The sequence below is a fragment of the Syngnathoides biaculeatus genome, chromosome 14, assembly GCF_019802595.1.
Source record: "Syngnathoides biaculeatus isolate LvHL_M chromosome 14, ASM1980259v1, whole genome shotgun sequence".
Taxonomy (NCBI): domain Eukaryota; kingdom Metazoa; phylum Chordata; class Actinopteri; order Syngnathiformes; family Syngnathidae; genus Syngnathoides; species Syngnathoides biaculeatus.
In genome coordinates, this window is record NC_084653.1 from 19,308,426 (window position 1) to 19,321,800 (window position 13,375).

The 13,375-nt window shown below is 41.0% G+C and overlaps 1 protein-coding gene across 5 annotated transcripts in view; it reads right to left on the reverse strand.

Annotated features, from left to right (window-relative positions):
• Positions 1–13,375, reverse strand: part of map4k4 (mitogen-activated protein kinase kinase kinase kinase 4) — a 55,480-nt gene that overhangs the window by 13,033 nt on the left and 29,072 nt on the right. For 4 of the 5 annotated variants that reach the window (XM_061840906.1, XM_061840908.1, XM_061840907.1 and 1 more), the window contains exons 4-18: positions 12,028–12,153; positions 11,556–11,666; positions 11,375–11,465; positions 10,250–10,380; positions 10,094–10,148; positions 9,548–9,626; positions 9,298–9,473; positions 8,889–8,961; positions 6,890–7,100; positions 6,064–6,225; positions 5,892–5,978; positions 2,301–2,444; positions 1,315–1,527; positions 870–979; positions 44–204 (exon numbers count right to left, since the gene is read on the reverse strand). In XM_061840906.1, the coding sequence (XP_061696890.1) occupies positions 44–204; positions 870–979; positions 1,315–1,527; positions 2,301–2,444; positions 5,892–5,978; positions 6,064–6,225; positions 6,890–7,100; positions 8,889–8,961; positions 9,298–9,473; positions 9,548–9,626; positions 10,094–10,148; positions 10,250–10,380; positions 11,375–11,465; positions 11,556–11,666; positions 12,028–12,153 (1,930 nt within the window). The remainder of the gene's footprint in view (positions 1–43; positions 205–869; positions 980–1,314; positions 1,528–2,300; positions 2,445–5,891; positions 5,979–6,063; positions 6,226–6,889; positions 7,101–8,888; positions 8,962–9,297; positions 9,474–9,547; positions 9,627–10,093; positions 10,149–10,249; positions 10,381–11,374; positions 11,466–11,555; positions 11,667–12,027; positions 12,154–13,375) is intronic. The other variant, XM_061840911.1, reaches the window with a different exon arrangement.

Genomic DNA, 13,375 nt, shown 5'->3' on the forward strand with positions numbered 1-13,375 from the left:
GGTGGGTTCGTGGGAATATCACGTATATGCTGTTCGCACTCACAACGGGGCCTGAACCGCTCGCCGGAGCTGGCCTGCGAGCTGGAGTTGCTGGACGAGCTGCTAGATGAACCGCTTGAGCCTCCGCTAGACCCACTAGCGCTGCCCGCAGATCTGGGAAGCATCTTCTCCACTCGCTCCCACAGCAGCCGGGGCTCGGCCGCACTGCACGAGGACACAGTGCACAGGTGCACAATTTAAGGATTTCTACTTGATTTTTATTGTGGATGTCGGCAGTTATTTTAAATAATTGAAGAGCGGAACTAACAGATTAATGATGTGCATACAAAGTGTGTGTGTTTGTCTGCACTTCGCATACATTCTTGGAGACTGTGGATTAGTTGTAGTTTTTCCACTTATTTGTAATGTTTAAGGTGGGAATTATTATTAACTCTTTCACCGCCTTTGATGTCAATAAGGTCCAAAACCTTAACTGCCATTGTAGTCTAAAGACGTCATTTGGATTTTTTAATGGTGATGGGTTGGGGATGCTCTCCTGCAGTATGTGATAATCAGGCTTGTGAATAATGGACAAGCAATCACATTCAGAGGGCAGCAATGCATTAACATACATCCATCCATTTTCTTTCCCGCTTATTCTCACAAGGGTCGCGGGAGTGCTTGAGCCTATCCCAGCTAACTTTGGGTATGAGGTGGGATACACCCTGAACTGGTTGCCAGCCAATCGCAGGGCACATGGAAACAAACAACTGTCGAAATCACAGCAATGGGCAATTTAGAATCCTCAATTAATGCATTAATCTATTTCTAGTCATTGTGTTTATTTTTATTATATAAGATGAGAGTTTTTACAAAGACCAGTTTGTTACCTGCCAGCGTTGCGGTTGACAGGGTGGCCGGTGTGTGGCGCATTGCCATGGCGATGAGGAGAGTCTCGCCTCGGCAACACTGGCGAGCGGGACGTTGTCCTGACGGGGACCTTTTTTGTGACGAAAGCACCCACCAGGTCATACACACGTAAAGACACATAGAAGCAACATGACATCTCACTGGTGATTGTTAAAGTGATATGCCACCAGCTGCCATATTTGTAGTGCACATGGAGGAACGCTCTATGTTTGAGGTTCAAAGCACAATGCAAGGAAAGGCGTGCACAAGAAAATGCAGGCCGGTTAGTGCAGCTGCTGGAAATTGGGAAGATATTGTAAATGAACAGTTTTTTGTTGTTGTTTTTTTTTACAGTTTTAAAGTACTTTTTTCACTATAAGAATTCACTCTGGGTGTAAATGCATGTAAGGTCTGTCCCGTCCTTACCCTGGGTGGTACTTCTGCAGAAGGGGGCGCTACTGCTTGGTGGGGTCTAGTCTGGGGTTGGGCTTGTGTGTCAGTGTGTGCATGGTGTGACGACAATGATGATGGGGATGATGAAGATGGAGGATGATGGTGAGGCTCGCTGAAGGAGTGTGAGCGACACACGGCAGTGGCAGGCGGTGGAGGCAGGTTGCCGCCACTTTTTATGGCGCGCACCTTTACATAAAAAAAAAAAAAAACATTTTGAGGGGAAGAGTGAGCATGCAGACTCTTCCAGACAGTTGTTCTTTGACCTTGTTGGAAAAAAGAACAGTCAGTTTAGAAAAGTGGTTAACAACAAGTTAGAATGAGTGAGACTTTATATTCAGAAGCATCTAGAAGACCAAGAAGAAGAAGCTGGAAGAAAGAAATTTAGGATAACATTCAATATGACGAAGAGCCAAACATAGAACTAGAACCAAAATGGGCCAGAATTGGCTTTCTGCATCTGATTTTTTTGTGGGTATACTCATGATAGATACAGCTACTGAATTTTATGTTCAAGAGAAACTCGATTTGAGGCCTGAATTTCCAAAAATCCAAAGGACCCCTGGAAATTATTAAAGTGAATCTCAAATGTCCGCTTCAAACTGAAACGGCAGACATCCTGTCTTTCCGGGCATGGCTTCTTGAAACTTTTTTGTAGGTCAATATCATGACATACCCAACAAATGTTGTGCGCCAAGGAGGCCAAATTTTCCATAAAATTGAAGGACCCCTGGAAATGACCTCAAAACACCCTAAAATGCTCACTTTAAACCAAAATAGCCAACGTCTTTGGGGCAGTGCTTCTTGATGTCCCTAAAATGCCTGTTTCAAACCAAAAGAGCAGACTTCCTAGTGTTTTAGGTCTCTACATGATAGACATGCTCACCACATTTCATATTGTCAAGTGAAATTAGCAAGAAACACGAAATCTTCTAGTGCGTCTTTTTTTTTTTTTTTTTTACCTGTGCTTCCACAGGCCGGTGCATGACCTCAGCGTTTCCATTTGGGTAGGAGGACTCGGACCGTGGCGGAACAGGTGGTTGTTGTGGTTTGGTCTGCACTGACTGAGGAGAACCTTGGATGTTTTTCCGGTAGCGCTCGTCTGCCTGTTAAAGACACACAGAATGTTGGCAACAGAGCGAGGGACTGTAAGTGTTCTGTTAGCTCACACTTCACTTCGAGAGTAGAGATGGTTTGGGCTGTCACATCATTAGGTACCAATCCAGAAAGTGGGAAAATGCTAGTAAGTTGTAGTAGAGAAAAGTTCAACAACCACAACACTTCAAAGCACCAGCAAATCTTGATTAGCTAATTGTTGCACTTTTTTCATGTTATTTTGGCAATGACATCACAGACATTTAAAAGTCATTTTTAAAGTTGACAGTCAACATTTTTTTCATGTGACAGCGTTATATCATGAAAAAAAATGTTGGAAAGGGAGCATAATTTTCTACATGCTGAAATTCGACTATTATACTGAAAAAATATTGGACATACATAATTAAAAAGCCATAAAGCACCATGGTATACATGGTTTTACTCTGGGTAAGTGATGTTGGAAAAGGTGTCATGAGGTGGACATAAAGTTGTTGTTTTTTGCTACAGCAGTGTAATGCTTTTTCCACTGGGATGTTCTCTTAAAAAGTCGTATTAATGTGGACATAAATTGCGTTCTAAGGCAGTGTGATGTTTTAACCCTAGAGTGCCCATGGGGTCACGCATGACCCGGTGTAATGAAGGGCCCATTGTATAAACACAATGCGTCACAGTTACTTTTTTAAACCTTAAAGCCCAACGTCTCACATGTGTCTGCATTAGATGCATTATTTCTTAGTAGTTAGGGCCCACTGGGGCATATGTGACCCATTATCTAAACCGGAAGTAAATTAGTAAATTTTTTCAAATGTGATGTTTTTGTTTTCTTTTGATGCTTATTGATTAATTTAGTTCGTACATAACATTTTAGAAGAGGATTTGGATGTCTTGGGTTCTCTCGGGTTAATGTTGAAAAAAATAATAATTGCATGTTTTTTTTTCCCACCTTACCACGTACCATAAAGCACAATTAACCAACCATAGGATTGCTTGGAAAGTATTTGCAATCCAAAAGCTGAGGGGATGTATGAAATGGGTGGACTAAAAGAGAGGTGAACATTTTGAAAGCAGGCTCCATTCAATCACAATAGTGTAATTTGTCGTCTTTTGGAGTCAATGACAAAATGCATAGATGTCAAAACTTTAAACCAGGTAACAGATTCACTTTGACCTGCAGTACGCAGTAGAAGAAAAACAGATTTTGATGGAAAAGGACCTTTAAAGTGGACATATTTTTATATGGTGCAGTGACACTTTTTATAAAGTGGACACGTGCGTTTTAAAAAATGGCAAGACTGTGAGACTTTTTACTACTTTACAGCGCGCAAGAAAAATCAATCACACAATTAGATGATTGATTAATTGATTAGCCTTGTTAATGTTTAGTGTTAGCTCCCACACTGTGAGAAACAGCAGCAGCACACTCCAAGCAAAAAAAAAAAAAAAAAATCATCCAGACTTTTACTTTTTTTCACCTCTGAAACAAGCTCTGATTCAGTCACCATTGTTTTCTTTTCTGGTTCCGTATTGTGTTCTGGGATTTTGGGGGCGCCATTGGGGCTACTAGATTCCAGGCTCTGCTGGTGCTGGAGGGACAGCAGGTAGGCCTGCTGCTGCTGAAGCTGCTTCTGGAGCTTTTGGGCTTGCCGCTGTTCCTCCAGCTCTCGCCATTTGTATTCCTGAGTGCACGCGTGGAGGAGGAGGAGGAGGAGGAGGACGAAGACAAGCCAAAGAACGTTCATCGCTGCATTTGTCATTAGGAGGACCCTCACTTTGTGTTTAAATTTTCATCGTTGCCCTCAGTAATGCTCTGATGTGGGGTTTGATTTTTTTATTTGTACAATATACCGTGTGCAAAAAAAAAAAAAAAAGAAAAAAAATAATAATTAGGGATGCACAGTCATGTAATTTCCCCCATCAACGATAACTTGCTGGATCTCCAAGCTGGTACAATGCTGCTTGGCAATACCATTTTTTACAAGTTTATAACCAGGGTTATTGAATTGAATGACATTTATTGTCATTATACCAGTGTACAACAGGATAGGAGAACCTCTCCTGATCAGTGCATTCATAAAAGCAAGGGAAAAATAAAAAAAATATTTTTAAAAATAAGTAAAAAAATAAACTAAAAATAGATAAGCAAAACAGAATGCATTAAAATGTACTGCAAAAGTTATTGAAATTAGTGTGCCTTCACATTAATAGAACGGCTAGAGGAAAAATGAGAGTCCAGGGTGGTGATTAAAAAAAAAATCCTCAGTCTGTTGATATTCAACAGTCCTATGACAAATCCAAACTTATGGAAAGCTGATGCGAGAACCTCCTAATTACGCATATTATTACATTATTATTATTATATATTTTTCAAGAATTTTTTAGCAGATTATGGTGGAAAATAAGTAACAAAAGAAAATTAATTTTTTTGTTGTTTTAAACAATGTTGGAATGCTAATCTAAATTTGTGGCTGCGCAAAGAGTCCATCATCAGTAGATGCTTGGTCATGTTTTTCCCGTCAAACGAAGGAAGGCTGTTTGTGTACCAGAGTACCCAGAGGAAACCCACACAAGCATGATGACAACATGCCAACTCCACACAGCTGTGGCCAGAATTTGAACCCCTCCTCAGAACTGTGAGACAGATGTGCTAACCAGTACTACTTCCCTTCTTCCATTACTTGCAAATCTACTGTAACACTACATCACATCGTGACTACAATGTCACATCATCAAAAAAATGACTCAACCTCAGCAACATCTGGAATGAAAACATGGCTGACTTCCTTCCCTGCCGGATGTCAGACTTCCTGGTGACATCATCACCGAGGGGCTCCTAACCAAGCCTGGGAATGCCCTCGCAGACCTCCAATGGTAACAACTCCCCTGATGTCTCCAAAAATATAAAAGATGGCCCTGGAGGAAATAACTCACTTCCATACTCATGGTATGTGGACATGTTTTTTTTCATGTCAAACTGATGCTATAATGCTGAAAAACTTGTTATAGAGTCGTCAATCTACATGGTTTTTAAAGTAATAAAGGTATGGCTTTAAAAAAATGCCTTATAAAGTGGATGTATTTAAAGAGTGGTCATTGAGTGCACGTGAAAAAAAAGTGGTCATTAAGTGGATTTACAAGGTCTAAAAAGTATACATGAAGTGGACATCCCTACTTTTCCATGGCAGAGCGGTAAAGTAGGCATACTTAAAATGTGGTTAGGAAATGGAGCTGTGTGGTTTAAACTGGTCGTAAAGTGGACATACGTGGTTTTATAAGTCATAAAGTGAATGTGTTTCAAAGGTGGCCTTACAGTGAACATACATGTTTACAAAGTGCAGATAGTTTATAGCACATGGTTTTCAAAGTCATGAACTGGAGAACCATGGTTTAAAAAGTGGTCTTAAAGTGGACCATCCTAAGTAGGTCTCGATGTTTTGAAAAATGTTTGTGTGACCTACCAGCAACATGGCCTGTTCGTGTAGCAGCTGCTGCTGCAGGATCTCAAGATGCCTCTGCTCCTCCTCCAGCTGCCGTCTGATGTACTCCTGCCCAATAACAAGGACCTCTACAGTTAGGACCGTGTGTGTAGAAACGCAGCACCTAGCCACCATTTTATGTCTGTCTCAGAACCTGCTCCCTGTCAGCCCGCCGCTTTTCCTCCTCGGCCCGCCGCCGCTCGTCCTCCTCCTTACGCCGACGCTCCAACTCATCGGCTCGCCGTTTGTCGTCCTGTTCACGCCGCCTTTGCTCACGCTCCTGCTGCCGACGCATCTCTCGCTCCCGGCGTTGTTGCTAAAACACAAAAATAGAAAAAGAAACCATCGAAGCTTACTTCATCAATATACATTTCATTTGGTACAGCTACAGCAGCAGCGATGCCAAACTGATGCAAACAGTACTTGGCAATAACATAAATATGCAACTTCATTAATTCTCACTATTGGTTTGCAGACTCCCTGTCGTCGTATGTGAAACAACCACTACACTACAACATTACAGAGTTCACATAGATGGTTTTCTTCAAACGTATATCCATTATCGCACAATCGCTACATCATGATATTATGAATACTGTTGGCAAAATGAGGTTTCTTTTGATAAATCGATTATCACTCTATTGAAGATGAGTGTCAATGTTTTTTTTTTGTCTGTATGTGCCTTCTAATTAACTGGCAACCAAATCATAGTGTACTAGACTCCAACCCAAAGCCAGCTGAGATAGGCACCAGCACAGTCATAACCCTAGTGAGGATAAGCAGTTCAGAAAATGAATGGATGGGACGGATGAATGCAACCAGTTGGGAAAAACAAATATTTGAAGTTCCTATGACCTGAACACAAACATCCCGCATATGCTAGCTCATTACAAAAATGACGTAGCGGTGCAACAAATAATATGACATTAATGTGACACTGCTACCTGGTAGTACCAACAAACAAAATGTTATATGCTGACCTCCTCCAGCCGCCGCCGCTGCTCCTTCTGCTGCTCGATACGCTTCTGCCTCTCAGCCAGCAGCTGGCGCTTGTACTCTTCCTGCTCTCGTAGCTGCTGCTCCTGCAGGAGCTGCTGCCGGCGCAGCGCCTCTGAGCGCTCCTTGTTCTCTTGCTGTAGACGGATGAAGTCCCGGCGCAACGTTGACTCTCCCGGCACGTTGACAATGGAGCTGTCAGGCCATAATAGACGGTATTTTATTTATGTTAATTTCAACCTTTTACATTGAGTTATCAAACGCTGTCTTTCATTTGTCACCAAATTGGACAAAATCTCTGAGGTCTGAGAGAATCTTGGAAATGAGGAAATGGCTGCTTCGAAACCAAAATGGTGCATTCTTCAAACATTACTCTAGGTTTACTCATAAAAACCATCCATCCATTCATTTCATCATCATCATTCCAAAATGAACCAATAAGCAAACACTGTGCAAAGGCAACTCCAGTTAAATAGATACAAACCACAATTCCAACTAAGTTGAGATGTTGCATAAAACAAAAACCGAATAGAATGATTTGCAAATGTTTGACTTGACATTCTCTTAAGGAAATAATCCGGGACGTCCTTGAAAAAGACATCGCTTTGATGGGAGTACTGTGTATGTATGTATGTGTGTGTGTGTATATGTGTGTGTGTGTGTGTGTATATATAGCGGCATATATATATATATATATATATATATATATGTATATAGAGCTCCAAAGTTTATATGTACCTTTCGGTATTCATGGTGCCGTCACAGACATGCAAGTTACCCAAGCCATAGGCAAGATATTGCCAATATCTTTTACACAATGACCTTTTAAACAGCACCACTCGAGTGATCGAAGGTTATGGGCTTTCAATGTTGGTTTTCAGCCACGCCACTTGATGCAGATTCTCAGAATCGTCATGATATAATAGACCGCAGATGGTGAAATCCTTAAATTACTTGCAAATGTTTGTTGAGAAACGTTCTCAAACTGTTGCAATGTTTCCAAATAACGTATTCACTTATGGAATGTTCGTCACGGATGTTTATGAGCAGTTCTCCACTTTCCGAGTCTTCTGTCACTCCTGTCCCATCAAATTCAAAGAGAATATTTGAAAACAAAAAACAAAAAAAAAAACAATGGCGTTCATCAGTCTGAACATTAACCATTTTGTCTTTACAGAGTATTCACTTGAATATAGGTTGAAAAACATTTCCGAATAATTATATTCTATTGTTATTCACAATTAAAACAACGCCCCAACTTAATTGGAACTGGGGTTTGTAGGTACACAGCATGTTCAACCCGCCAAAGTCGGTAGTGGAAGTAACGGTGTTACCCACAACTGCTGAAATTTATATACATTTACCAGGATGGCAGGTGCTAATGTCATGCTCTATTGATCTGTGAAAATGGCCTCATGGCTGCATTTTTGAAAAATTGGAAAGAAAATAACTAACCCAAGAAGAACCACTTCTGGGAACGTTTTGTGAGTCTACTCGGCATAGACATCTGCCTAATTTCATGATGCTACATTACATCAGGTGTTTAATTTTCAAAGTATTTGAAAAAAAATGCGCAAAATGACCCTAAAATAGCTGCTTCAAACCAAAATGGGTCACTTCCTGTCTTTTTGTGTATGAATGTACATTTTTTGGCAGTCTATTCATAATAAACATGGCTACCAAATCTCAAGTTGCTAGGTGAAATTGGCTTGAGGCGCTGAATTATTAAAACAATCATTAGCTGAGTTGTTTGAGTTTCGTGTTTGATGACGAGTCATCCAACTTGGCTGCCATTCTTTCCCTACACGGTATGACTAAAAGCTCAAATGTTTCACAATTTAGCCTTGTCCCTATGACTTTGAATTCATGCTTTAATTTTGGTAGCATGAGTACAAAAAAAATCGAGTTCACACCTGTCTTTGAGAAGGAACCCACGGAGATGGCCAAAATGGGTCACAAAAGTGACTCCTAGACATTTGTTACCTTGGTTCTCCTTCTTGCTCTGATGCTTCCTCCTCCTCTTCTTCACTTCCGCTATATTCGTACTCCGTCTCATCTGTGGACGATGTAGGAGAAATGGTGTTAACGCGACATGTTTCTGAAGATGTCTGTGATGAAATATTTTGACTTTTATTCTCCTTTTAATGTTGTGTCTTTGAAAGTATCTCCAATGGTGTCTTTGCATGTATTTGACAATGTGTGTTTGACAACGTGTCTTTAAAAACATGTCTTTGGTTATTTATGTCTTGCATTGTGTTTATCTTTTACAATGCAACTTGGACGATGTTTCTTAGATTACGTGCATCTTGGACAGTGTGTATTTCAGGAACAGTGTGTCTTTGACGGTATGTTTTTGATGGTGTGGCTTTGCCGAAGTGACGCTTCTCCTCACCCTTCTCGCCTCGCTTCTTCTTGGTGCGATCAATGTGGTCCTTGAGCTGGATGCGCACCTGCCGCTCATTGGGCTGGTCCCTAATGAAGGGGTGTTTGAGGAGCTGCTCGGTGGGCGGCCGCTGGGTGTAGTTCTTCACCAGGCAGCCTTCAATGAAGCTGAAGAACTTCTTGGACCTGCAAACAGCGTCCTCCCCATCACGTTGTCGCACATGAAAAGTCAGTTAAAAAATAAATCAATAAAACTGCACCATTTTTTGGACTTGAGTCTTGGAGGAGGGTTTCTGGGGATGAGGAAGAGTGCTCTCATGGGATGCATGTCACACAATGCTGTGGGAAAAAAAGACCAAAGGATACAGCTGGTTATATATGAACTAAAGTCCCATTCATTCTATCAGTCTAAGCCGAATTTTTCAAGGCTCGTCCTTGTGTTTAAAGTACTGATGGAGAATGGGATAATTGAAGTCCACCTGCGTGAAAGGTACCAAGTGGCATGGCCGAGCCACCATTTTTTTGGGATTCTTATGTAGTATCAGAGGTAGACCGCCGGCAGTGTGTAAACGGGCACAACCAAAGTATGAAGTTTAACACACAACACTGATCCCCCACACCCATCTCTTGCGACCCCAGATGCTGCCACTGACATCAGCATGCATCTAATTATTTGACTGCATAAAGCTATAACGGCCATGTGAACACGCATTATGGACACGTGTACCTTCACACCTCTGATGTGCCAATTTGCCAGGATGAAAGGGTGAAACGTGTGTTTTGGCGACATGTCTTTTGTGACTTACGCGGAGCTCCTTCAGCCATCTCGATGGCCGTAATTCCACAGGACCACAAGTCGCTCTGGAGGATGGTAAGATTTTTTAAAAATCATGTAAAATACTGGCAAATGGAGCATTATGGGGCGCTACGTTAAAGAGGATCTACAGAAGGGGGTTGCGTACCCGGTAGTCATAAGTGGCGTCTGGGTTTTCATCACAGGCGATGACTTCTGGAGCCATCCAATAGGGCGTCCCGATGAAAGTGTTTCGTCGGCCCACCGTTCGATCCAGCTGAGCGCTAACGCCGAAGTCCACTAAGGAGGCAGGAAAGATACGAGTTAGCGTTTGAATATGATAGCATTTGGCTAACATTGATTTAAGTAGAAATTTTGACAGACTACAGGCCCAGATATTTGCGCCTCATCCATCTGCCTTCACACATTTAGTACTTGGGTTGCTATCTTGCTCCATGCTAGCATATCAGCTATTAGCATGTTAGCATAGTATCTAATCTCATTACAAACAAGTCCGTGACTAAAAGGCAAGGGCATGATGTAAAACACTTGTACTCTAGTTGTTCTCTTTTTATATGTAATCATTCCAACTATTGTCACGTTGTCACTTGACAAGTTACACGTTTTTCCCTACCTTGCTAAATGTTAGAATTTTATCAACTCTCTGGATGGATGGGTTTGGATTTCAAAGTAGGATTAAAGTTTCCAAGCAGGGTGATGGCTTCAAATTAGGGTTTGAGTAGGGTTAGGGCATCAATGTAGGGTCTGGGTTGCAAAGTTACATTTTGTTAGGGTTTAAAAAAGTCAGGTTGCAAGACAGATTGAGTATTGACATGACAACGCGAAATATCAACATGAATGGGACTTGAACTCACACAATGGAGTAGCAGTCCATCTTAACCCCTCAACCATTTCATCACCACTATAATCAGGTGATTATCAGTACACTATAATGATTCTATGGGGGAAACCTGACCAACAATGTGGCCTACGATAAAAAATATTAGACACCCCTGCCCTAGTAAATGAGGAATTACTGTCCTGTAGTACCTGACCACAAGCCATGATATAATCCTGCCTGATTTGCTGTACTGTTTTTCTTTACTTATGCTTATACATTTCCGTTGTTACCATAGCAAAAGTTAGCATGTTAGCATTTCACAGAAGATAAATGTATTACATTAGCACCAGGAATTTCCCAAATTAACATGACTGGTCCATGAAAGTTCTTAGCATGCTCGCTGTTGGCATGCTAGATGTTAGGACAACTAACCAATTTTCTTAATTTATGTACCTAGTTTGACTTCGGCGTTCTCCGTCAGCAGGACATTTTGGCCCTTAATGTCACGATGGATAACATGATGGGCATGAAGGTGAGCTAAGCCCTAAAAAAAGAAAAAAAAAAAAAAGTGAAACAACGTACAAAACTGTGACCAAAAATGAAGAAGAGAGAATGATGGGAAAGATTTCCTGACCCTGAGGATCTCTCTGGAGATATAGGCAATCCAGTCTTCCTTCAGTGTGTTGCCTTTGGTGTTCTTTACCAGGTCTGTGATAGACCCAGCTCCGCAGAACTCCATCACCAGCTGTTCACAGAAAAACAAGGAAGACTCATGAGATAGATAAAACCTTGAGTGACAGGCAGTAGCACCAAAGTTGGTGCGGACCTATTTGGTGAGATCTCTGTATAAAGGGGCACTTGTTCTCTCTGCTGTCATTTCACTCCAGTTGCACGAGGGTGTCCAAAGAGGAGTCCGTGCTTACACATGCATGTTTAGTGGGAGGCTCATAAAAAAGGTCACCACTACGACAGCTGGAGAAAGGCAACTAAACACCAGACTGGGTTTCTAAGTGAGAGTGAGACCTATCCAGGAACTCATAAAATCACTCTATAAATAAACCTGACTCAGGTTTTTCTTGTTATTATTACGATGATTAGAAATGTACCCATAGTTGGTCGTCATGTCCTGGCGGGCTTTTCTTAATGAAGGCGCCATAGTAGGTAGCGATGTTGCGGTGGTGCGAGTACTTCTTCAGCATGTTGATCTCCAGCTTGATCTCCTCCTCTTCATCCTAAAAAAAAAAAAAAAAAAAAAATAGAAAAAATAAACCTGAATTTTTAGGAACTTAATTAGAATCTCTTACGGATTTAAATTCAAAAGAAAAAATACATGAAAAATACCTGTGTGTGTGTGGGTCTCTATCTTTTTATATATGTATGTAAAGTCATGCAGTTCAAAGGTAATGCTACTCAATAAGGAAAGGAATCTTTTGACATTGAATATAAATTTTGTATTAAATTTTCTCTCATTATTGTGGCATTTAACAAAATTAAACAATTTTGGTGATCCTGGCTGATCTGAAAGAGGGGAGGTTTACTCTGATTTGACTTCAGACAGTGAGATAAAAAATTAAATGTGTTTTTCCACACTATATGTAAACTACTGACTTCAACAGTGTATACAGAAAAACACAAAACCGTGTCATGATTTGTTTTAGCTATGATTTGATTCATATCATGATTCATCATTGCCGATTCATTTCAAGGATGATATGGTTTCATTTGATATGATCTGAAATGTTTCTGTGGTTTGAAATTGATTCAGTAACATTGACAAAAAAATGTATCCAGTGTGACAAGGTATACCTGCATATTTAAAACTGCAGAATAAATTTCTAACGTTTACTGTTTCTTGTGTGTTTGTGTATATATTTATATACATATACATGCACACACACACACATACATGCGCACACATACACGCTAAGGACAAGCAACGTTTATTTCTCATCTGTGCAGGCTCATTCATCATCATTAAGGGAATTTGGCTATGTTGTCAACTAGTCTGTCATTTTGAGGCGGAATTTCTATTTCAATTCTGTCTGTTGTCATGTGAACACAAAGTGCATGTTTTGCTGTGTGGGAAGAAGCCGCAGCGTTCCCCAGTAGGACAACATTCTGGTTACGCCGTTCAATCCCATCGCAGGAGTCCTCCATGCCAGACACTCCATGTTGTTGGGTTTTGTTTTCTGTGTTTTTCGTTTTTGTTGTTGACAGATTTCAACCTTGTACAGCCTCTATTCTCGCATTTTGACGACGCCATGTAACTTGGCACATTAAATTGAAGGCTAACGTTCAAGGACACCAGACGAAAGTCAATGATGATGATGTCATCTCGTGTGTTAGTGTGTGATGACTCACACACGCACACACACACTTGTGGTTTCCTTTCAGTTCACTTGCAATGGTCAGTTATAAATTTTAGGGTTGTGCAAGGAACCAATCACGGACTAA